Consider the following 24,293-nt stretch of genomic DNA (forward strand, 5'->3'; position numbering starts at 1 on the left):
TTTCCAAATTGTATGGGTAGTTTAAACACGGTCCCTAACGCGACGCTGCAAACTAGCGTTTATCGAATGTGAAACGAATGTTGAATGCCGAATATGAAACTAACGTCACCTCGCTCAACATCCTGCCATGTAATGTAACAATGTCTCCTGAAATGTCAGCTACTCTCCAAGACGCCCAGTGGGAAAGGAGGTAAACGTTCTCTTTTAACAAATCTGTATCGTATTATAACTCATGTTATCACTAAGTGCACACAAACATGCGTGCCCCTAAACGCTTGAATGTAAATTTTGAAACCATAGTCAATTTCATTGCAAATGTCCAACTGTTAATCTGCAGTTGAAATCAGTGACTATCCATCCAGACCGCATCCAGCGGCAGAACCGGTTATGGTTTTAACCAGCATCATTGGCATTCCGAAATCGTAATTTTGTGGTAGAGCACTGATTTCAGTAATGTAAACTATGGTCTATTTGTTCTCGTTTCAGAAGGCTACCAACAAAGCAAGGTCGTATGATGTATGATCAGTAAAAGCACCGAACTCCAAGTTGCTCTTTTCCAAACATTTAAAGACTGTTTATGGTTGCCGACCCTGGTGGTCTTGAATCAGTCCAGGGCTGCCATTCAGGTAAGTCAAGTCATTAAAGGTTAGTTGACGTTCTGATGGTTAACTAATTAGGAACACATAAAATGTGTTTTATTTTGTCTGGCAGGGTGGTGAGCATTTAATCATTCAGACGGTTCCGCTTCACATGGTCCAATATCTGCTTCGCTTGGGGAGGTAACTTGAGTCACCACCCTTCATTGATGCCAGCCTAACCAGTCATTTAGAAGAATTACAAAAAATTCTTCCCAGATAGTTAGTCTTTCTGAAGAGACCAAGAATGAGTTATTTTGGGCTAATTGATGATGGCAGTTTTCCAGATGCAAAGGCATTGCATGGCCAAAAAAAAAGCCTCCATGGGTGTTCAATCCTGGTCCTCGGGGTCCACTGTCCTGCATGTTTTAGATGTTTCTCTGCTCCAACACACCTGATTCTAATGACTGGGTCGTTAGGAAGCTCAGCAGAAGCCTGATAACTACCTCATTAGGAGCAGGGAAACATCTAAAACATGCAGGACAGTGGCACCTGAGGGTGGCCCACCCCTGGTCTAGTGTTCTCTCGACACTGCTGCAACATGACAGTATATAAGGTTGCAGTTGTTCACCTTGTTTGTATACTAACCTGTCAATGCAATACTGAATAACCACTTAATTCTTGCAAGACAATTTTGGTACTTCCGAACACTCAGAGCAATGGTTGCAGATTTTAAAGAACATTTTTATTCAACAACTTCATGACCTTTTCACATAAGTATGACGCTTTTTATTCACTCATTTGATTGGATGTTTAGTCAGTGCAGGAGCTAAAGTGGGCTTCTACATGCACCTGGGCTATGCACAGATACAGGCCTTTTACTAATGAAATCATTTATTATCGTCAATCTTGTTTTGACACACCACTTTGTAGCACAGCAGCTGATATAAAGCTGACTGACAATCATTTCTTAAACACAATATTGTCTTGTTCCAATTAAAAATGGAAACCAAAAAAGTAAAAACCTACTAAACGTAAAGCAGTAAAAATCAAGCACAGATACATACAAACCCTAAAAGTGTGGGTAAATGTGAGTTTTGTAAGCTGGGCTCAGTCAGTCCTGCACTTTCCAGCTCCACAACTTTGAGTTCTGAGGCTGTATCCAAAACTGCATTTATACAAACGGATGTGTGGTTAGTTTAAATTAACGTAAAAGTACTATGAGAACAAAAATGCAAGTTACACAACGAGCAAAGAACCAACCTCTTCCCATCTAATCTGGTGTCACCACAGAAAGCAGGAGACGAGGGGAGGAGGGAGGGGAGGATGTGCATTTATTACAAGGGAATGAGTGGAAGGGGAGGAGGGAGGGGTTGGTGATGGGAGGCTGGGCATGTTTCTTTTATCATAAAAGGCAAACCAGATAAAGCCTGAACCACATCCGTGTTATCTCCTGTGCAACTCATACATACTCCCCTGTGTGTGTGTGTGGGGGGGGGAGAAGAGCTGTTACTGGTGCGCACACTGGACCCCCGGGCCGTGGTGGCCACCCTCCTCGTCCGAGCTGTCGTTGTAGGCCTCGCGCCGGCCGCCTCCGGACGTGCCCTGGCTGTTGTCGTAGTCCTGCAGGTCCACCTCCTCGGCGTCCCCAGACATGATGGGAGCTTCAGAGCGTGTGGGCAGCAGGTCCTCCAGCTCCTGGGGAAGGGTTACACAGAGCACAGCAGCATGGGTACTGGAGCAGGGGCCAGGTCAGGGCCAGGTTCCTTTGTTCCACCATCCCTCAGTGCTTAAGTTATACCCACGGCCACACATGCATCTAATCTCAGAATCAGGGATTATCATACAAAGACTGAGAGTCACACCTAAATAAGACCTAGTGCATAGAGCCTCTTGATTCACACAAGGACTAGCATTAGTGGTGTTAATAACCCCCCTACATCCTGGACGCTACAGCCCATACCAGTAATCACAGACAACCAAGACCCTCCTAGATAAATACAACAGCAGGTTGATTGCAGGACCCTCCCAGCCACGAGGCCTTACTGTGAGCTTCTCTGAGCTGATCCAGTTGTTGTCTGGGAACTGGACATCAAACTTGATGTAGAGGTCTCCTTTCTCAAAGGGGTTACGGTACTGGGGCATGCCCTCGCCTCTCACCACCCTGATGGAGCCTGGGACACCAAACAACCAGCATTATTACTACTACTACTACTACACACGATTTATACATGTTCAACCTGCCCTGCTCATTGATTGATCTGCAGACCCTGATCTGAATAACCTCTGGCCAAGATCTCCAGTAGTTCTCTAGTCCCCCTCAGCACACACACACACGTACCTGGCTCGATGACTTTGCCAGCGGGATATTTGACTACGATCTGTCTGGCGTCTAAGTGTTTCAGTGTGAACTGGAACCCACAGAGCGCTTCCACCAGTCCGATCTTGTGGGTCATGTGGAGGTCGTGGGCGTCTCGTCTGTAAGTCTGAGGTGAACAGGGTTACACTGTCAGATGGCATAGAACAGCCCAAAACTATTACACACACACACGTTGATTTCACATTTTACCATCATCCATGTTCTATTCCAAGAAATGTTTGACCATTCGTATCTAACTGAATGAGAGAATTAAATATTGTTAAGTAGAAAATGGAACAGGTCAATTCCAGGATGCAGTGAGAGTTCTGGTGGGCCCACCCTGTCTGTATTCCCAGGAGAAAGTGGGTTACCAGCAGCCCCTCCCTCCCAGCCAGCGTGCTGTAGGGGCCCTTCTCTCCAGCAGAGCCAGGTGCCAGCAGCACCCCACACCTGCCATTCATCCCCCTGCTTCACGGGAGGGCTAAGGAGTCTGGAGGTGACACCAAGGGCTGAGGGGACCAGCCCAGCACCAGAGCAGGCTATCCACGGCTGGCTACAGGATTAAACACCACAGGGCCAGCCTTTCCACTCGTGACTAGTATTAGTCCAGAGTTATGATACACATGCCACAGGGCTCAGGGGGTGGGCAGGATGGGAATGGAAACTGGATTACCAAGTGTTTGGACACACAGAACAGCATCCCAATTGTGCTACAGATCAAGGTAGGTCATGACCACCTTGTTACCATGTCGGGAGTATTTCATCCGTCCATATTTACACACTCCAGTGGATTAGATTATGGCTCTTCAATGATCTTTCTCTCTACAGACTACCAAGTCAAAACATCTAAAGCATTGTTCAAGCAGCCCATGCATGTGATATCAATACAACAAGCCAGACACTAAGCCAGTTTTGTGTACTACAGTCTATAGGTGCTGACAAAGAAACCTGCTACATCCTGACAGTGTGGAGGACCTCCCCCCCAGACAGCTGGTGCCTTTTGTTCCACCAATCAACCTCCACTCAACAGTCACCACTTGCCTCAGACCACACACACAGTGCTGTACGTGCACACATGCACGCACACCACCCTTACTGTCAAGGACCAACACATTCTGATCCAACGAGGAGTTTCATCTAACCTCTCCTGTCCTCTCCAGGACAGGAAGTGATACACTGTTTTGACAGGTTGTCCTGTACATCATGGTATTGTTCTGATACCGAAAGCTGCTGATGACAGCAGTAGTGCTATCAGTATCTTGTGCTCTATTCTGAGACAGAAGGTAGACAGTACTGGTATGTCAGTGGTGGTTGTGTACCTCGTGTTCTTTCTCCTGCAGGACCAGGACTATGTCTCCAGGCTCTACCCCCGGCGCCTGGTCCGCCTCTCCCCCAAAGGTGATCTTCTGGCCGTGCTTCATGCCCTTGTCAACGTGGACCTCCAGGATCTTCACCTCCTTCACCACCTTCTTCCCCTCACACTTTTTACAGCGATCCTTCTCACTGATCACCTCACCTGGAAGAAGAAAGAGACAGGATTACCTCCTGCCTGGTGAGGCAGGGCTGGAGGGGGCTGGTACAGGGGGCAGATGGGGGTATGTCAGTATAACACTGACGGCACCACTAATACACCGTGGGCAGAATCTATCATAAAACTCCACTCCACTCCCACCATCTCCTTCCACCATCTCCTTCCACGTGCTTAGTGGAGGCGGTGGAGAGGACATCCCAGGGAGACAGACCCAGACCAGGCTGTTCTTGCAGCAGGCGAGCCCCTCACCTTCTCCGTTGCAGTCGGTACAGACAGACTGCATCTGCTGGACCATCCCAGGTGCCAGCTGTCTGATCATGATGCGCATGCCACGCCCCCTGCACGCCACACACTTCTGTACAGCTCCTGTCTTCCCCCCCTGGCTGGGGATAGGCACAGACAAGAGCAATCAATCACTGAGCACAACCCCCACTTAAACCACCAACACACTGCATGTGACTACTCCAGAGGAAATCTGACTGGACAGGAAGACGGAAAATAGTGGGAATGCTAGGTCAGAGTATGTGGACCAATCACAGTGTGGCTTGGATCTAGCCCATCCGTTTAGTAATTTATAAATGAATTACTAACTCAAGCCATACAGTTATTAAGAGGGACTGTCCTACAATCTGGCCTATGATTTGGTCAGAGACCAAAACACCAGCCTCTCCAGACAGTAACAGTGGCTACAAGCACCATGGACACTAGCTGAGTGCATACTGTATATTCACAATGTGATCAGAAAGAGAAAACAAGACTGTAAACTGTTAAGCCTAGATTTAGGTAAGAAGAGAAAAATGAATGCACAGTGAACAGAAACACTTACCCATTACAAGTGCTACACAGGACATTCTTGCTAAGCTGTAGTTTGGTGGTTTTACCATTGTACAGGTCTTCCAGTGTCACCCTGTCAAAACAAAGGGCATGCAAACATGTTATTATGCTAGTCAGGCTGTAAAGATAATCGAAACAGTATTGTTGTGTAACAACAGGGACTAAAGTCAAGGAGACTTGTGCTTGATCAGAAAAACACACTCATAATCAGCTATTATTAGTACTGAAGGTGCCTCTACAAGGGACTAGGGTTCTCTGGTGATTTCAGGCTATTATAAAAGAGATGGGCACAGTCTCCTGGCCTTGATTTCCTGAATCACAAGACTCCATGCAGCTCCTGCAGCACATGGCATCAATCAAAAACCATGAATACATGTCCAGTGATAAAATCTAGCCCCTGCATCAGTCACAAACATGACTAAACCTACATTCCTCTACTGACTAAACATACTAGTAAAGATGTCTTTACCCTAAAGCTGACAGACAAGTGTCATTGACTGACTGGGAAATTAGGGGTTGTCATGGTTACTGGGTGGGGTTGGAAGGCCTACTAACTTTAGTGGGTGAACCATGTCTTCTCCTCGCCGTCTTCCTCCATTCCGGCTGCGTCCCTGTCCGCCCATGAAGCCAAACAGACCTCCTCCAAAGATGTGGGAGAAGATGTCGTCCATCCCCCCACCTCCACCACCTCCTTCCCGCAAGCCCTGCTCCCCATACCGGTCATACAGTTCCTTCTTCTCTGGGTTGGTCAGGACCTCATAGGCAAAGCTGATCTCCTTGAACTAGACAAAAAATATGATTTGTTTAAATTGTATATCTTCATGAGCTCCCATGTACCATCACCAGCGACAACCATCCCCTTTCCCTTTTGTAGCTGGGTCTGAATTTAATTGTGTGTTCTTAGACTTAAGTCAGGTCTGGAAGAGTAAAGCACTTTATTCTTACCTTGTCTCCTGCATTTGGGTTTTTGTCAGGGTGGTATTCTTTTGCCAGTTTCCTGTATGCCTACAATAAATCACAAGCAAATTTCATCCAACAGATTGGAGAATACAAGTACATTAATACCATATACCCATGAAATAAAAGAACAATTACCAAATGTGAGTTGTTTACCGGGGTTAACCCCATCTACCTACAGCAGACGGCTGTGCGCAGTAACATGGGCCTGAGCAGTAGCCTTAGTTAAGTTAGCCTTACGGCCCGTATAAAAACCTAGCTAGTAAACTGACCGTATTTGACAGCTCAAGTATATCTACATTAAACTACTAAATCAAATCAGTACATTATCCTTAAATTCGCCTAATGACGGTGGACGAAACAATGCAAATTTACATGAAACTGGCTTGTGAGCTAACCAGCTCCAAGCACGTGAGTTGATTTACTAGCTACTTACGCGTTAGCGCCCTAGAAAGCGCTAGAATATTTTCAACGCTATAAGTCAAGTTGGGGAAACACGGAGTTGGTGTCAACATTTCAGTTTTACCATTTAAAATAGGTCATTAGCTCATCTCTCCCTAGCACCATGTTGCAGTGAATTTTGTGGAAGCGTTTCTGGCTGAAATAAACTAAGAAGTAACCAATGTTGGCTGGCTAGCGAGCTACACCAGCGCTAAAACTTGAGTAGCTACGCATGTCGGCTTGTTACATGCCTCGACTATTTCCTGGAATTAACGTTCCATGGCCAGTCTAGCGTTTGTTTTTGTGACAACCTAAATAGCCGTTCCTAACTACAACGTATGTCGCAGATACTTGAATTGTTACTGTTGGCGCTACACGGCGAAACACTTAACGCCCTTTAATTAACGCCCCTGCTACAGGTGCTATTAACATGTTGGGCTAGTCTAGTTACCCAGCAACGACGTACGGGTAGCTTACGGTGGCTAAAACGCTAGTTTGCATTAGCCTAGCTAGAGTATTGCTAGCTTGCATTAGCCTAGATAGAGTGTTGCCAGCTTTAAATTGGTGTTACAGCCCGAACAAAAAAGTAAACATGTAAAAAAACAGCTAACACACGAACAATGCTAACCATCTAAAACTCAAACGCTTCAAGTTACATAACAGCTAGTTAACCCTTCCATGGCAGTGGACACATTTACGGACATACTAAGATAGTAGTACAGTACTTCCAGCAAATACACCTATTCCAATTTGAATAGCTCGCTAGTTGGAGCTAGCTAGCGCTAGACTAGCTGCTAGCTCGCTCGATTATGGTTTATGCATTGCTAACAAGCTAAGGCAATTTCCTGAAACTAGGAGGAGTTAGAATCTCAATGTACATAATTCAATTTTAAAATCAAATAAAAACGTATTTCGAAAAGATCTACCTTTTTCAGCTCATTCTCGGTGGCAGTTGGGGAAACTCCAAGAATGTCGTATAATTTAGTATCAACAACGTTAGCCATTATATACAGTAGCTCGGGAAGGTCCTTCAACACGAGAGGCAGAGAAGAGAAAGAGAAGCCGGTAGATATCGTCTTCTTCCAGTTCTTTGAAGATTTCCGGCAGTGTGAGCTATGTTGGTAATGCTGCCGCTCATCGGTTGGAGTTCTCTTGTCTGGAACGTCATTAAAGGTAGGCTCCGTAACGAAAATTAAATAAACTCATATGTATTTGTGTTTAAAAAATTAACTTCCCTACTGACATTCTCAACTAATTATATTAAAATGTGTCACAACTGTGCCTAATGAATGATTCATTTAATTAATTAATTCGTTTTAGTCAGTTGCTCAGCTCTTTCAGATGTCTTATTCAACATGACAGCAATTTGGGTGGTGGAAGGGAACTGAGAAAATTTCTTATCTACCTTCCACGTCAGTACTGTCTTTAAAACTGAATTGAGAGTCAGACAAAGGTCGATGAGTAAATTCTATTTTAATCCAACAGAATAAAACTGTACAACCAGCAGTAAAATAATAGAAGTATGGCGTTGTCTGTCTCTGTCTCTCAAGAAACAGGTTGTGCTTGTTTATACACTGGATTTCACATGAAACACATAATTCATTTTATCCAACTGGTGAACAGTCTCAGCAAACTATTGCAACTTGCCAACTGTCTTTTTACGAAGATCTTTCATTCATAAAACCGACTGGTCAGATATTTAATAGGATATGGATATCAGAAATGCTTGGCATTGGGCTCATTTATTTTGGATTCAAGCATAAGCTTATTCATACAACTTTAAGGTATTATTCAACCTATTGGTTATATAGCAGTTTACTTTTCCCATTAGTTAAATATTGTTATTTAAGTATTTGACATGAGAGGTTTTGTGTTATCCTTGATTTTCCTCTTGACAGTTCCTGTTGAGTCCATATCATTTAGTTATAGTTTAAAAATGATCTAAATGGACATCAAATTGCATACAGCAAATCAATCTCTCTTTTTCCCAGTGTTTCCTCCTCCAGACAAACAGTTTTGTGGAGCTTTCCCTACTAAGCCTGCTTTTCCTCATCATCAGCATCACATCATCATCATCATCTAGGCTTCTTCTTTACTAAAATCAAACTATGCAAAATGAAGGAGTTAAAAGCCAAGCAACAGCATGGAAATTGTCCATTTTTTAATACACAGTACAAGAGACAGAAATTAAGATTCAAATAAGTTATTATAAGTAGAAGCATTATTATATCTGTGCATTACGTGTAAATGGATGTAAAAACTCTAGATAAGAATGTCTATTGTGTTGGCCCTCCTCTGAGTGGTAGTGTCCTGTTCTTCAGAGCAAATCAGAGACACCTGCATGCGAGAGTCCTTCCTATCTGATTGGAGGACATACTGAATGAGTGTGAGGCAAGGTGGGAGGTTGTCTCTCCTCCAATCTTCTTATCTCCACTAGAAGTCCATTGACATGGAACGCTGCTGGGGGTCGACCACGCTGGTGTTGTTACGGGCACCGTTGCCGCGGACGCTGAGGGTCCCGCAGTGTCCCCCGGCAATGCCGCTCGCCCCTCCCACTCCGCTCCCGACTCCTCCCCCGGCTCCGCCGCGGACGTAGATCTCGCAGGGGATCTCCTCCATGACGCGGTCCTCGATCACCTGCTCGGCACAGTCGAGAGTCTGTTTGTAGCCGTAGCAGCCCTTCTTGTAGCTGCTGGTGCTGTTGAAGGTTTTCATGGGCGGGGGCTTGGAGAAGTCGTTGTGGTAGGACAGCTCCATGGAGCTGAGGGTGGTGCGGCTGTGTTTGATGCTGCCTCCGACGGAGGCCTGCGAGCCGCAGTGGTGCTCGTGGACACAGCGCGACATGGTGGACGAGCGCCGCAGCTTGTGGTAGCTCTCCAGCTCCTCCGATAGGTCCGCCAGATCGGAGGAGATCTCCTTGTCACGCAGGGAGAAGAGCTCATAGTGGGGAGGGTCGAACACCTCCTGGAAGCCCGCCTTGTTGAAGACCGGCCGGCGGGCCACCACCTGTTGATACAGACAGGATCAGGAAATAAAGAAACCCGAGTTTCAGAAAGAGCAGACTGGGCAGACTTAGAAAGCAAACAAATATATATATGCTCACCTTCTTCCTGGGCTGTTTCATTTGGACCAGGATGGAGATGATTAACAGAACTAAAACCACTCCAGAAGACACACCAATCACTGTGCCATGGGTCTTAGTGATCTGGTGGAACAGACCCTTAGACCTTTTTTCTATGGGTAGGAGAGTGGGAGAGGAAAGGAAAGAGAGGATATGAAAAGAGAGCGGGAGAGGAGGAGGAGGAGAGGATAGGAGAAGAGGGCGGGAGAAAAGATAAAAGATAAGTTGAGATGAAAGGACAGGAGAAAATAGAAACCGTTTATTTGTAAAAGGCCGGTCCCCCACCTCTAATCCCGACAGCACATTCATGATTGAAGACCTGACCACTGACCTTTACAGTGGTTTTCATCCCAGGGGTAGACACAATTCTGAACCCCGTTGCACACCAGCGAGTTGTTGATGCACATGTTGCTGTGGCAGAAGAACGTGCTGCTGGAGCAGGGGGCTGGAGAAGTGAGACGAAGCAGATATTACAGATTACTTTTACAGATTGCTGGCGATCAGCGATAACAGCATTTACCACGGCTAACACGGAGGCTCGGTAATAGACGGCATGGAGAGCCATATATCCTCATCTGCAGCGACGGCACAGGATCAGAAGAGGAGATGACTGCTACCTTCACGGCTGTGGCAGCAGTGTGTATGTGGAGGCATGAGGAGGAGAGGATTGAGAGGGGAGGAGGTGAAAGGCAGTAAATCAATTCCGACGGCCATCACGAGGCACAGATGGCTGGGCGCCATGAGACTCCTGACTAAACTGGCTGTTAGGATGCATGTGTGTGTGTGTGTGTGTGACGGGTGTGACAATACAGACGTATCGTGTGCATGTGTGTTTGCCTCCGGACTTAATCGCCTGTTACGATGCATGTTTGTGTGTGTGTGTTTGTGTGACAGGTGTCCCTTGGTATTGGGTGAATATTGTGTGTGTGTGTGTGTGTTTGCCTCCAGACTAAACTGGCTGTTAGGATTCGAGTGGTGATGTGCTGGCGAGGCATGGTAATTGAACGTGGCTGTCAGGCCTTTGTTCAGGAGGGCTAGGAGATACAGAAAGGGGACTGGTTGTAGACTTCTGGTTCTGGTACAGCGGACCATACACACACACACACGTTAGCCCTCATTCCCATCTTGTGCAGCAGGGATAAATGGTCCTGACAGTGGGACGAGGGGGATCGTACCACCCCTTCTTCTCCCGTCGACTACACAGATCTACTCTCCTCACTCTGCGCTCACTTCCAAAGCGATTAGGCGGCTCTCGCCTTCAAACAGCCCCTTCACAGTGGTGTCAGACCTGCTCCACGTACCCCATTTGCTCCCTTTCCCCCCCTGAGAGCACCCAAGGTTGCAGAGGTAAGCAGAAGGATGGAACAGGCCAGTCTGAATGCATGTTAGAATGTGTAAGAATGTGTGAGCGTGTGTCAAGTGGTTTTATTTTTAGATCATACAGTTTGATGAGAACAGGGGTGGTAGATGGTAGATAAATGGGCCTAGAGGTCTCTTGTTTACTGACTAATGAAGACGAATGGATCTGTTTGTGTCTTCTCATCCCAAACTAGGGTCTGTGCTTATCAGTCAAAGCTTGGCTCAGATAGAGAGGGAATATACCCAGTGTATTCTGAATTCTGACACAAAAGTTGTTTGCAAAGCAGTTCTGCCCTCCCAAAAGAAGGAAAATAAATTACACTTTTGAATTTACAAAGCCATTAGGAGGCTGCAATAGTGATGAGTTGGCTGACTATGACTGCATTAGGATTCAATCACAGTCAAGAAAGGAAAGCAGCAATTAACCACTAACATATTCAGGCATTTAATGAAAGTGCTGAAAGAATGATTTCTTCTCTAGCCTTTTCTCTAAATTTACATACAACCTTTAACTGCATGCGTCAAAAACTGGCACACAAAATGGCAAAGCTTTGTGCTTGGCTACAAATAAAAAAAAATATCTTTGAAAACCCAATTCAAGCTTTTCACTTCATCAATAGGAGATGAATTTCCACTTTTCCTATTTGAGTGACCTGTAATTACAGTGACTGTGTCAGAATGTGACTAGAATACCAAGAACCTGTTATCTTCCATAAGTCACACAGTGAAAGCTGTGGGTGACTAGCATTTGGCTTCCCAGTATTAATGCTTTGAACACAAGATTGTATACTTTTACAAGAATGAAGCCTTGAATGTGAGTTAGCCATTCAGGCCCTGTTGATAGCAGAGTATCTGGCCTATTCATCAATAGCACCTTCAACATTGCCTGTCATAAATGTATAGTGTGTGCCTGGAAGATTAGTGAGGGCTTAATGAACTAAACCATGAGAGGAGAGGACTTCCATTCTCCATCATTTTTTGGGGTACTTAGCTACTTCCAGTGTACCTTGATTAATCCACTGTCTCTTCCTATATTAATGCATTTCATACCTATTTGCGTTCATATTACTCCGGGGAAATACAGTATATGACCGACAGTGATTAATGTTACTACAATGACTAGCACCTCAGACAACATTGAGTGCTAATAGGAGTATACTGTAGATGGTAAAAAGGATAGGAGTTTTGCATAGAAATTCTTAATATTTTATATATACTATATATAATGTATAAAATATTGATCTGGGGTAATATGTGATTAACATGACTATACACTATCTGCTTACTTCAGCAAGACAGATGGCGAACCCTTGGTGAAGGTTCTATTAGGATGATGGCGCTACCAGTAACTACTCACGGTCTACAAACGAGGTGAAGAGCATCCGGAAGCGGCTGAGACGACTCTTCTCGTCCGCCCACATCCTGATCACACCCACGCCGTTGTCGAGCATGACGTCGTTGGCGATGGTGCTGCAGAACTTGGCCTTCAGGTTCTCTATGGCGCTGCTCCCGTCGTACACCGCCACAAAGTTCTTCTTGCACTCATTGGAGTGTTCCATCTGGTAGTCCATGAAGCGCAGATAGATCTATAGACCCAGAACACAAATCCACGGGTGAGAATGGAAAGCAGAAAAATGATTTGATGTGAATGATTCGATTCTTGCACTTCTCCCTACTAGTGTTATGATAATCACTGATCTGGTGTGACTGGAGTGGTGGTAGCTGTGTAGAGAACCATGAACTTGGAGGGGGGGGGGTGCATTTTCAAACCATACCATCTATTGACCTGATACTGTGATGAGATGTATGTCATATTCAAGCTGTAAAGAAGGTACGCAACAGTTGTCAAATATCCTCGGAGCAGATGTGTGCACATTCTAAAGCTGAAAACCCTGGAGATGTTATGATCCCAGACTATTCAATTGATTTCTGCTTGTTCCGTCTAGTCTGTCAATAACAGCTCCTTTTTCTCAGCCTTGCTCTTGCCAACCTTGTGAATTAATCTCCAAGAAATCCAGCCTATTTAGCACAAGTGAGGGCCTGAGTCTGCACTGGCTAAGTGGCTGCTTTTAGCCTCCTCCTTGTACTGCTGAATCTGCTTTTCAGCGATTTCCGCTTCATTGGCCTAATACCTGCTGCTCCCTGCTTGACTTGCTGCTAATTCTAGATACTCTGCTGCACTGTTTCAGCAGAGAGAACGAGTTCAGAGAACAGAGTGTGTCCCAGTGCTGGTGTCTTGTCGCCTAATCACTGTGTGTATGTGTGTTTGAGTGTGTGTGTGTGTGTGTGCGCGTGCATGCACTCATACTTGCGTTTGTGTGTGTTGTCTTCCGTGGCTGTACCTCTGCAGTGAGTGGCATCATGATGACCCATTTAGCCACAGGAGAGGAAGAATTGAGGGGAAAGAGATGAAGAGGAAAAAGAAAGCTGCTGACCTTGGACCGGGGTGGGGCGCGGATGGTCCAGATGCAATCCACAGCATCGCCAGCCTTTATCTTGTCCTCCTCTTCGACCTGACTGGAGCGGATAACACCATCATAACCCCCAATCTCAAACTGGCAATCTGAGAGGGAGATTGGACCGGGGGAGAGGGGGGATTATAAGAATAGGAATAGCCGATGTGTGAACATAAAGGGAGAGATGAAGCTGATAGAATAAAATATACAGGAACCAAGGAGATTGGATCGGACCAAACTGGTAAACATTTGGCACAACTTACCTGGGATGGGATTTAACAGTCCTCCCACGTGAAGATGGAAATCAGGGTCTGGAATGATAAGGAGGAAAACTCTTTTTCACTTTCGGTTCACACAGCCGAAATGTGGGAGCTGAGAACAGGTGATAAGATCCCATTAAAGCTGAGCAGATCGTGTGAAGGACCACGCCGGGGGAAATATCTGCCGCCTGATGGGAGTTGCTGATTACAGCTCGCCGTTTCAACGCAGCAGAGAGGGAACAACATATGGAGTATTGTTCCCGTGTGAGATACTAGAATCTTCTTCTCCACTCTAGACACAATTATCATGTAAGTATTATTTGATCACTAATTCATCTTACCACCTCTCATAACACAAAATCTGAAAGTGAAGCTTAAAAGGTTACAAATATGTATTACCTGCTATGAATGTGTATGTGTATAAGGCACGTGTTCTGAATATTTATTTCCTGCTGGATGTGTATCTGCATGTGTATTCGATGATCCCATGCGGGTGTATATTACGAACTTGTATTTCCTGCCATGAATTTATATTTGAGGAGGGCTTTGCAGGTGTGTGTCATAAATCAGTCGTACCTGCTATAAATGTGTATTTGATGCGGAAGCCAAGGCCCTCCAGCTCCTCGTCGCTGGTGAACTTGATCCACATGAAGCGACCTGTGGAGGTGACCAGGCCTGGGTTCTTCTGCCCGCAGAACCGGTCGATGAGGGGAGAGAAGCCGAACGGCCCGTCTCGGACCTCGATGTGATCGAAGCGGCACTCGAAGGACGGCTCGATGTAATAGTTCTTATCGAAAGCCAGCTGGACTCTTTGTCTGGGGAGCGCTGGGGGACGGAGGAGGGGAGACGGAAGGAGGAAGGGGAGGCCGAGATGGGAGAGACACACTTGAAGCACTGCACAGGCAAGATACATTTCCTCTACACATCCAGTATGTGCAACAACAGCATCCATGAAATAATGTTTACTCAAATGTACCAAAGAGAACACCGTCCGATGAAGAGAAATGTCCTCACGTGGCAGCATGTTGCCTTTCTGTTCCGGAACCATGAACAAAATACTGCCTCAGCCATACAAAAGCGATCACAAGTTCACTTGTCATGTAAATAATCCTCTGAGCCTATGAATGACCCAGATTGCCTATATCTGTGTTAAAGGGAGAATTGTTTAGGCTACTATGCTTATTGGAGCAAGACAAAACCTAACATCCTGAAGCAGTACAATCTTACAAGCAACTGACAACTACAATTACAACATATGTATTTTTCTAAACCACGAAGACAGTGTCACAACTTTCATTTCCAACTGCCCTTGTGTGAATTTGGATTACTATGTAAGATGGTGAATGAATGTTTCTGAATAAATATTAATAATACTCTTGCGTAGGTGACAGATGAGTGGTACAGGGTATCACTGGACTTGAGTCATGTATTTGACTGGTGTTGTAGCACATGGTTTACAGACTGACACTGAGGGACAGTTTTCTATTTTAATAATATGTCAGAAGACAGAATGTATAAAAGTACAGCTTTATCTGCCATTTAAACAAGGGAAGTTGGTTAGCTTCACCCACAGGGGGAGCCCTTGAGCTACTACAGATCTCCCTCTACAGATCCACGCCAGGTGCTCCGAAGCTCTCTTCTTACTTCACACACGCACACACACACACACACACACACACACACACACACACACACACACACACACACACACACACACACACACACACACAGAGTAAAACAGCTCTTCCCTATCCAAAAAGATAAAAAGCATCGACAGACAACTCAAACAGTAGCTGTCTACAGCCCTGGCAAACAGCCAAATATACGCCCCATCAACCAACAACCAGCTTTCTCCTTTCCAAAACACCACAGAGACCGTACGTGAATCATAGAGACAGATGGAGGCAGTTACGTTCCTCAGCAGACCTCCCAACACTAACAAGAAACCTCTAATAGTTTGCTGGATGGTTAGATATCTCTCGTTTCTTTAACTTTAGTGCATAGCATCTCTGGTTTTCCCTCCATACTCAAGCCACCATCTACCAGCAGAAAAAGTATAACACTACAGACATACAAGTGATAAATCGACCCTAACGCCCCCCTCCTTACCTTCAATGATGTAGGTACATTCCTTGTTGGCGGGGTAGGTGCCAGGATAGTTGGGAGAGGTGAAAACCCCCCCATTGATGTTGCGGACCCAGGTACCGCAGTCATTAGGACTCTGAGGGGGGCCCTCATCACTCAGAGACTCTGCAAACACAACCAGCGATTGGATGGATGAAGGGATGAATGCATGAAATAATGAAAGGATGAATAAATAATCCTTTTGCAAACCTCATTGAAGATAAGATGCATATATATAATGCCATACATACAAGGATTGCTTTTAGACACAGATCGTCCTGAATAATCTATTTTTAAAGGATTCTCTGGACCAGAAGTGGGGTTTAATCTGTGTCCTGGCATCCATCCACAATGTTTATTTAGTGATACATATGCATTTATTCAAAAGGTTTAACACTTAAAACAGACAGTATCAACCAATATCAGATATCGTTTAATCTTAGTAGTAGAAGGTGACGAGGTACCTTTAGTTCTCTGTGCCAGAGCAAATCCCTCTTCTACCAGAATTAAAAGTATCCAGGCTGTAGAAGACAAACAGCAGGAATCAGTTAGCTTGTGTTTACAAATGCATTTTCTTTCATCAAAGGACCATGGCATATTACCAGTTGGTAGTAACCTATACATCAAAGAAACAGGTCCAAGGATATAGCAGAAGAAATATCTTCTTGTGAGAGGCAGTAAACATGCATGAACGTAAACGCACACACACACACACACACACACACACGCACACACACACACACACACAAGACCATCTTCCACTCATGGTAATCATGACCCAAACTAACTCAGTCAATACATTATAACCTTTCTCTTTCACGTCTATAGACAGAGACAGACTTGTGTATTTCTGCAACCCACAGCAGAACAAAAGGAAGCTAGATAGATTTATACCGTTATACATTTGCTGAGGTGGTGTCAGATGGGATGCTATTAATACCATATCCACAAGACTGAACTGAGTGGAGTTGAGCTGGCCTGATTTCTCAACCGCCACAGCAGGACTGGACCAGCAGAAGGGACTGTGCTGAGGAGAACGCGTGAAGAACAGATCTGCACCAGCGCCGTGCGGCTTACATCAGCAGCAGAGGCTAAATGTCTCGCAGAGAGATCGACATCAACGCATCAGACGGTACGCAGCCGCACTGGTCACCTTACGACTGGGTTCGGCCGATGAGCTAAAGCCCAGGCAACCACCTGCAGACGGGACGGGCCTTAGTGGGGATGGGATGAAAGCATTCAGGTACGGGCAACAGACACAACAGGGCTGGTATTGTACTGAGCATGACCAAATCAGTTCTAACACCAGCCATACTACCCCCTGTGCATGTTGCAGACCACAACGCTGTCTTCAGCTGATAAGCCCACGTAGGTTTATCCCTACTGGCTTCATAATAGGCTGGCTCGCTGCTATGGCGTTAGAGAGAGAGTGTGGGGATGACAGATTGCATAATGAAACACAGGGAGACTGCGGAGTCCAGGGGAGCAGAGGGGGGGAATCAGGGAGTGCATTTAGCCCATCTCCCGAGAGTCACGCGCACCCATGCGTGCACAAACGCACACAGAAACGTACACACACACACACACAGATATGCACCCCGTGCCCCAAATGAGGATACGCTGAAGTTAAGCCCACACATACGGCAGTACACACATCTGCACACACTCGCTTTCCCAAACGCACACACACACACACACACACACAGAGACAGACAGACACAGACACAACTAGTTGCCAAAACACATTGACTCTCAGCCAATCCATCTCCATTAATCATGGGATAGGGCTTGAAGGTGGGGGAGCACATATAAACCATGATAGACACCTTTGAAGATCCTTTCCTCCCACTGTGGACAGCACAGCACAATAGACACAAGTCACACTGAATGGAGATTAATTGCATCTTGTTACTTGTCAATGTATGTGTTCTAAGGTTAGTTGAAGAAGGTTGTAAAGGCTGCATACAGTTTAGTTGTTGCTTTCTGTGCTGTTTCCGAAGTAGAATATGTCCTCACAGGACATGCCTCCCATAAGGTGCTATGCTATGTATAATACATCTCAATATGATATTTCTATGAATTCCACATGATAATGTTTGAAAGCCTGTCCTCACTGTTGCGTTTTAAATAACGCATGCTGGACACGAGAAAGATTGTTCAGCGTTCAGTTGTAGGTTTGCTTTCGACCATGTTTTCCTCACATTGCATAGGCTCCAGGGAGACTGAGCCGTGTCAATCGGTTGGTGCAGTCATGGGTTGTGTAGCCGACATAAATTAGGGTAGACCATTACATATTCGCGTTTCCCGATCGGTCACAAGGGGGCAAAGACGTAAAACAGTCAGAGATTTAAAACAGATTGTGGCGGCTTAAAAGGAGCCGCAAAATCACTGGTTTGGCTTGTGCCCCAGATGTGGTGCGAATCAGCGGGAGCTGTCACTTCAGCACCACGAGTTCGAACGTTGATCTGCTGAAGCGCAGTGAAGTTCACAGGCGAAAAGAGCAAAAAAAATAAGCGAAGTTTGAGCACGGCATACGTAGTGTTAATTGCAGATGCTATTATTATTATTAATAATATGCTATTATTTTATCAGACCTACTAACATCTTCAGAGGCAGTTTTGTTTTCGTAATATGGAGTTATTTAGAGTCTGAAGACGGTTGGATTTGGACATGAATCATAAACCTGTAGACTATGGTGCAATTATGGAATTCTGGTGTTCCTTAAATCACATTAAAACAGCTTCGTGGCTACTAAAGAAAACACAATTCTCCCCCCAAAAAACAACAAAAACCATATACATGAATAGATGCTGTAATGCCACCGCAGTCAAGTTTAAGAATCGATTTCTAATCTCTTAAACACAGAACCTATCCAACTCCTGTTAGCTCTACCACATTATAGCGCATAACCAACTCACCCGTGTGCATCTCCTCTCCTGGGTTTGGCGGTACCAAGTAGGCTGCGTCTCCAGAAGCTTCTCTGCAAAACACACTTTATCTTTCCATGTTACGGATCCAGGAAGGCAACGATATGCTCTTCACAAAAATAAAAATTTTCTCCGATGTCCTTAATCCCATCGCCTATAGGCCTATAAGCAAACTATCCTGCGCGTCTTTCCCTCCGCGTAAAACGATTTCTTCAACCACTCCCGATAGTATATAGAAGAGCCGCCGTTAATTCCATTTAGACGAATGAGACATATTTCCACGAGGTTTCAGACTCTGATGCCAGCCCGTCCAGTTCTACCACAAGCGTGTATTTGGCAAGAGACAGTCTGGCGATAGAAAGAGCGGAGAAGAGGGAGAGCGGAGACGAGGAGGCGGTCTATCTGCGGTTCAACTGAAGTAATGTCACTAAACGAGGCTCATTTAAGCCGTGGGCGCTGTTTGCTTGAATGAGCAGCTTGTACGCATGTACCTCAGCGCCGAGTGTAAAATCCCTGGCGTTCATCACGCTCTCTCTTTCCCTCTAGTTGTGCCGAGGTTTAACGCTGACAATAAAGGGCAGATGCGCGCCATGCCCCCAAAAAAGCATTGTGTACCGATGTGTTTACGCGCTTAAATCCTAATTAGGTTATATGTGGAAATGAACACAAGGAGAGAGAGAGATGTCTTCCTGGAAACTATAAGCAGGCCAGTCCCTGCTCATTAGGCATGGCCCAGGGGCTATCCCTGTTGAAGATCACGCACAGAAGCCCAGGATCATACATAGTAACACATTCATCAGGCGCTCTGCTGTATGGCAGCGGAATTCATTACCGAGGGCACCATGGATTCCAGATTACACGCCATGAATTTCGCTGCAAGAGTTCACAAGAGCTCCGAACCATCTGCTCCAGCTTCTGCAATATCTCCGTGGGAGGATTTCACACTTCTCATACAAGATGAACAGGATCACAGAGATTCTTCTGATTTGGAATAAAGTGATATGACTTTAATTTTATTTCATCATAAATTATTTTAATTTGCAACCCCAACACAGTTGTTAATCAACACAAATGAACACTTCATAAATTCAACATGTAAACCCAATTAACAAAGACTCCAAAATGCAATAAATTAGACATGTATGCTGAAGATCATTAGTACAAAAGTGCAAACCACAAGAACATGGCTGAAGGTTGGACAGCGGTATTCCAACACACTTTGTCCATTAGTCTGAAATGGAAACATGCGGAAGCCTTGGCTTCAGATTAGTCATGGGTTATGCCTCCTACTCGTGGATGAAGGTCAAATAAAAGTCAGAGCCACAGTAATGCTTTAGTTAGCCTTGTTGACTCGTAATTATTATTATTTTTGTACACATATAGACCATTTGGTTCTCCAAAATGCACCAAGTGGACCCTGTTAAGTGGAATATGACTATGAGCAGAGACAGTATTTGCCCGAGGCCTAGCTATGAGGATCAAGCTGGAGAGTGCAGCAGTAGCAGCCTTTCACAAGTTCATGTCAGGGGTGGGGACAGTCAACTGGGATAAAAAGGATTCAAGGTTAAAAAGGTTAAGACGGGAGAGGAGTACATTCCAGTGATATGAGTAGGGCGGACAGGAAGTTAGGGTTGAGAGGAAGGTCAGTGGAATTTCAAGTAACATCACATATACAGTAGCAATGCAAACACACAAACAGATGAACAATCAAACAAAAACAAAACGTTGGGGAATCTCACTGATCTGAATTTTGACATTTGGTCGAGACATTTCAGAAATGTTGCAAAATATTGGAGTAGCATCTCTCTGTGTCCATGTGGTACCCATTCCTAAACGGAGCTACAGTGGAACACAAGAATATGTCCTTCTCTCAAGTCAGAGCCATCCAACTCCATGGTCCAGTGTGATAACTACATTTTGGCATTTGGAATACATGAGGGTGAAGAAATAACAATTTAAACATTCCGTTTTCAACTCGGTCAACACAATGGGCCCTGAAGGAGGCCAGCCAACTGACTGTCCAAGAAAGAAAACATTGACATTTTTTTCACGCCTACTATTCCACACAACGAGGACTTGTCTGGGGGCATGAGCACATGTGCAAGAAGTGTATAGAAGTGTGTGTGGCTCATGTGGTATGTGTGTGATGGATGTGTATTATGGGTGCGTATGTGATGTGTGTTCATGCGTTTCACTTCGCCCACAATGCCCGTCTGGTCGGCAGCTCCTTCACATGGCATCGAAATGAAAGCGGTGGGCTTCCTGTCTCTTCTCCCGGTCATCCGCTTTCTGAAACACAGTGGGGGGGGGGGCACAAGGTCACGACAATCACCTGATAAACCACTGTTATCATTCTGACCTTTCAAATCGTGATGAACACACAGGGGTCTGACCTTGACACGTCTGCACTGTACTCAAGGACCAGCACCTCTGTGTGTGTGTGTGTGTGTCTCTGTGAGAGGTGTGACACTGTACACTCTGCATCTATGAATATGTGGGCAACAGTTAAAATGTGAGTGTGCTTGGCTGCGTGCGAGCGTTTGAGAAGAATCCTTATCGGTAACGTGACAATGTTCAAAATCCCATTGTTGAGCACTAGGGAACAGGCTTTCTGTGGCTTGTTTTACGGAGATAATTCAAGAGTATATTTTTAGGTTTTGCTCCTTTATGTCTCCCCCGGCAACAGGACACAAAGGCTCCACATAAGTAGGATGAAAAGAGAGGAACTTCAAACAGGACGGAGATGAAGCTGTCAGATTTGCGGCAGGATCACTCCTTCTAGAACAGTCCAGGGCTATACACACATCTGATCTGACCAGAGCGATATCACAGTTTTTCAGATGAAACTTTTAAAGATGACTAGTTTGAAAATGTATCTTAGATCTGTTGTTTGGATCGAGTTTGGATCCGTTATGAATGTAAATGTGATGTCCTGACATTGTCGGAAGGTATTTTCTAAATTCATAGGAGGATTCTGAGACAGGTCTATCAACCAGTACAGGAAACAAGACTCTCTTTACAGATACTAAAACACCTCTCTCATCTTGAAACTCACGTCTGGGACTTGCATAAGACGTGCACACTCAGATAAACTAATGTTGTTATTGAGTGCAGAGGAAACAGATGTAAACATTCTCACTCTCCATATTCAAAGACTTGGCTGGTGATCCTGTCAATATGCCGAGCTCTCGTCTCCTAATTGCATGTTGAGGGAATAGAACCTAGTCAACGTTCGGAGACCTACACCATCACTCCGACAGCCACTGATTGGTCTGAAGCTCAATCCTGTAATGAGGTGGTCAAGGGATGGATAGGAGAGAAGATGATACAGATGCACAGCATGTGGCGTTTGTGTGTGTGTGTGTATGCATTTCAATGGTGTGTGTGAGATTGAGGTGCAGGAAATAATCTTCTGCCGACTGAATGTCAAGCGGTTGTAAGTGGATTACTTGACCCATTTTAAAGGTATAAGTCTACATTTTCAACGATATTCCGCAATTGTCTTTCATGACTGCGGGGCACAGAGCATTCCCAGCAAGACTGAGACTGACTCCACACCTGAATCTTTTATCTCCACAACACGTGAAAGGTGTTTTAACTCCATGAAATGTGTTTTTTTGACCCGTTGAAAGGTGTGAAGTGTGTTCACCATCTGAAGGTGTTTCCATCTGAGCCTGCACCGAGCACACCCATATCTGCTGCTTGAGATAACACTCCTCCATCTCTACCTCTCTGTCTCTCCCCTCGCCTCCCTCTCCCCCTTCCCCCATCTCTCCATCTCCCTTCCTCGCTTCTCCTCCTCCTCTCTCTCTCTCCTCCATCTTCTACCTCACTGTACCTCCCCCCCCCCCCCGTCTTTCTCTGTCGTCCCCCCCCCCCCCGCCCCCCCCCCCCCCTCTGCCCGACATTGAGGCTGGTGGAACAAACAGCAGAAGGCCAGGTTAAATATCACCTGCCAAATGTCAGTCAGCCGTCAGTCCCAGGCTGACCTATGGCAGGGCTCGTCTGTCCGGCCGCCTCGCTGGACCCCGTCTGTCTGCTGTAGTGTTCCCTGCTGCCCCTCGTCCCTGTGCCCCCCCCCCCCCCCCCCCCGCCTGCCTCAGACAGGGGCCCTGAGCTGAGGGGAGCTGTCGACCACGTACAGTCTGTATACAGCTACGGCTGAAGACGTCAAAAACGCTTCAGTTAGTCAGCGGTGACAGGCGTGCTAATGCTGAACATGCTGCCATGTGGAGGGAGAGGAGGGGCGCCTGGGGGGGGGGAGTTATATTGCCGAAGACAAGTCGTAGAAATTTCAACCGAACGAGCAGTTATTACCTGCGCGTTCATTACCAGCGTCATCACGCCCGTGATCGCTCAATCGCTCTCTAATCGACGCCAACTCTCCGTAAAGCCCTGGCCCGGCCGCTCCCTCTCCATGACCCCCACACCCCACCCACCGTCTCCCCATGTCTCATTAGTGTGCTGTAAGTGGTAGAAGCGAGGCCTAAGATGCGGAGCCAGACGTGCTATTTTAAAGCAGAGTCTGTCAGCTTCGAGCTGCGAAGTCCGTGTTCCTGGAGACGCCAGCCCGTGCAGACAGCCATCACGGCTGAGGCTGTGTAGAGCGGGGGCTGTGTAGAGCGGGGCTGGGTGGAGCGGGGGCTGTGTGGGGCGGGGGCTGTGTAGAGCGGGGGCTGTGTGGGGCGGGGGCTGTGTGGGGCGGGGGCTGTGTAGAGCGGGGGCTGTGTGGGGCGGGGGCTGTGTGGAGCGGGGGCTGTGTGGGGCGGGGGCTGTGTGGAGCGGGGGCTGTGTGGGGCCCGGGCAGACGGCTCGGAGATGAAGCCAGTGCCAACCTGCCTCGCTCAGCAGAGACAGCTACTGTGCATGTGTGTGTGCCTTGGTCAGTGGGCACAGCCCAGATCCGATGGCACTGGGCTGTTGATCAGTTGCTCGAAGACTGGGCATGCTGGATACACACATACAGTCACTATGGCAGTATCTCTTTTCTCTTTCGCTCTTCTTTCTATCTCTCTCTTTCCCTCTCCCTCTCTCCCCACACACACACAGAGGGTGTGTAGTCCCCAGAGGGCATATTCACATGGATAATGAACAACAGATTTGCCATGCTGAAAGGACAGAACAAAGCAATTACAGCAGACCATCAGCCCAGGTTGGGGCCCGCTGCTGTCTATGTGTGTGTGAGGTGTGTGTTCGTGTGTGTGTGTGTACGTGTGTGTAGGTGACAGAGAGAAATAAAGTGATGAGAGAGACAGAGACAGAGAATGTACGCGTCTATGTCGATGTGTGTGTGTCGGTGTGTGTGGGTGTGTGTGTCAACCTCTGAGTCTCACCAGGGAGCTAGAGGAC

At 46.2% G+C, this 24,293-nt stretch overlaps 3 protein-coding genes across 3 annotated transcripts in view; all 3 read right to left on the reverse strand.

Annotated features, from left to right (window-relative positions):
• Nucleotides 1-1,298: 1,298 nt before the first annotated feature.
• On the reverse strand, nucleotides 1,299-7,782 carry dnaja2a (DnaJ heat shock protein family (Hsp40) member A2a). Its single transcript, XM_062471116.1, has 9 exons — nucleotides 7,624-7,782; nucleotides 6,245-6,304; nucleotides 5,855-6,081; nucleotides 5,292-5,372; nucleotides 4,715-4,848; nucleotides 4,254-4,450; nucleotides 2,917-3,061; nucleotides 2,622-2,749; nucleotides 1,299-2,273 (listed from the first exon to the last, which is right to left on the reverse strand). The coding sequence occupies exons 1-9, from the start codon at nucleotides 7,699-7,701 to the stop codon at nucleotides 2,085-2,087; spliced, it is 1,239 nt and encodes a 412-aa protein (XP_062327100.1). The 5' UTR covers nucleotides 7,702-7,782; the 3' UTR covers nucleotides 1,299-2,084.
• Nucleotides 7,783-8,151: 369 nt separating this feature from the next.
• Nucleotides 8,152-19,823, reverse strand: LOC134027863 (neuropilin and tolloid-like protein 2). The gene is made up of 10 exons (XM_062471088.1): nucleotides 18,936-19,823; nucleotides 16,482-16,538; nucleotides 16,003-16,143; nucleotides 14,470-14,718; nucleotides 13,897-13,944; nucleotides 13,613-13,740; nucleotides 12,535-12,763; nucleotides 10,150-10,263; nucleotides 9,801-9,931; nucleotides 8,152-9,703 (listed from the first exon to the last, which is right to left on the reverse strand). The coding sequence occupies exons 1-10, from the start codon at nucleotides 18,943-18,945 to the stop codon at nucleotides 9,131-9,133; spliced, it is 1,680 nt and encodes a 559-aa protein (XP_062327072.1). The 5' UTR covers nucleotides 18,946-19,823; the 3' UTR covers nucleotides 8,152-9,130.
• A 155-nt stretch (nucleotides 19,824-19,978) lies between these two features.
• Nucleotides 19,979-24,293, reverse strand: part of itfg1 (integrin alpha FG-GAP repeat containing 1) — a 63,608-nt gene continuing 59,293 nt past the window's right edge. The window contains exon 13 of the mRNA XM_062471817.1: nucleotides 19,979-21,233. Coding sequence (XP_062327801.1) covers nucleotides 21,174-21,233 — 60 coding nt within the window. The 3' untranslated portion in view covers nucleotides 19,979-21,173. The remainder of the gene's footprint in view (nucleotides 21,234-24,293) is intronic.

The sequence above is a fragment of the Osmerus eperlanus genome, chromosome 10, assembly GCF_963692335.1.
Source record: "Osmerus eperlanus chromosome 10, fOsmEpe2.1, whole genome shotgun sequence".
Lineage (NCBI taxonomy): Eukaryota > Metazoa > Chordata > Actinopteri > Osmeriformes > Osmeridae > Osmerus > Osmerus eperlanus.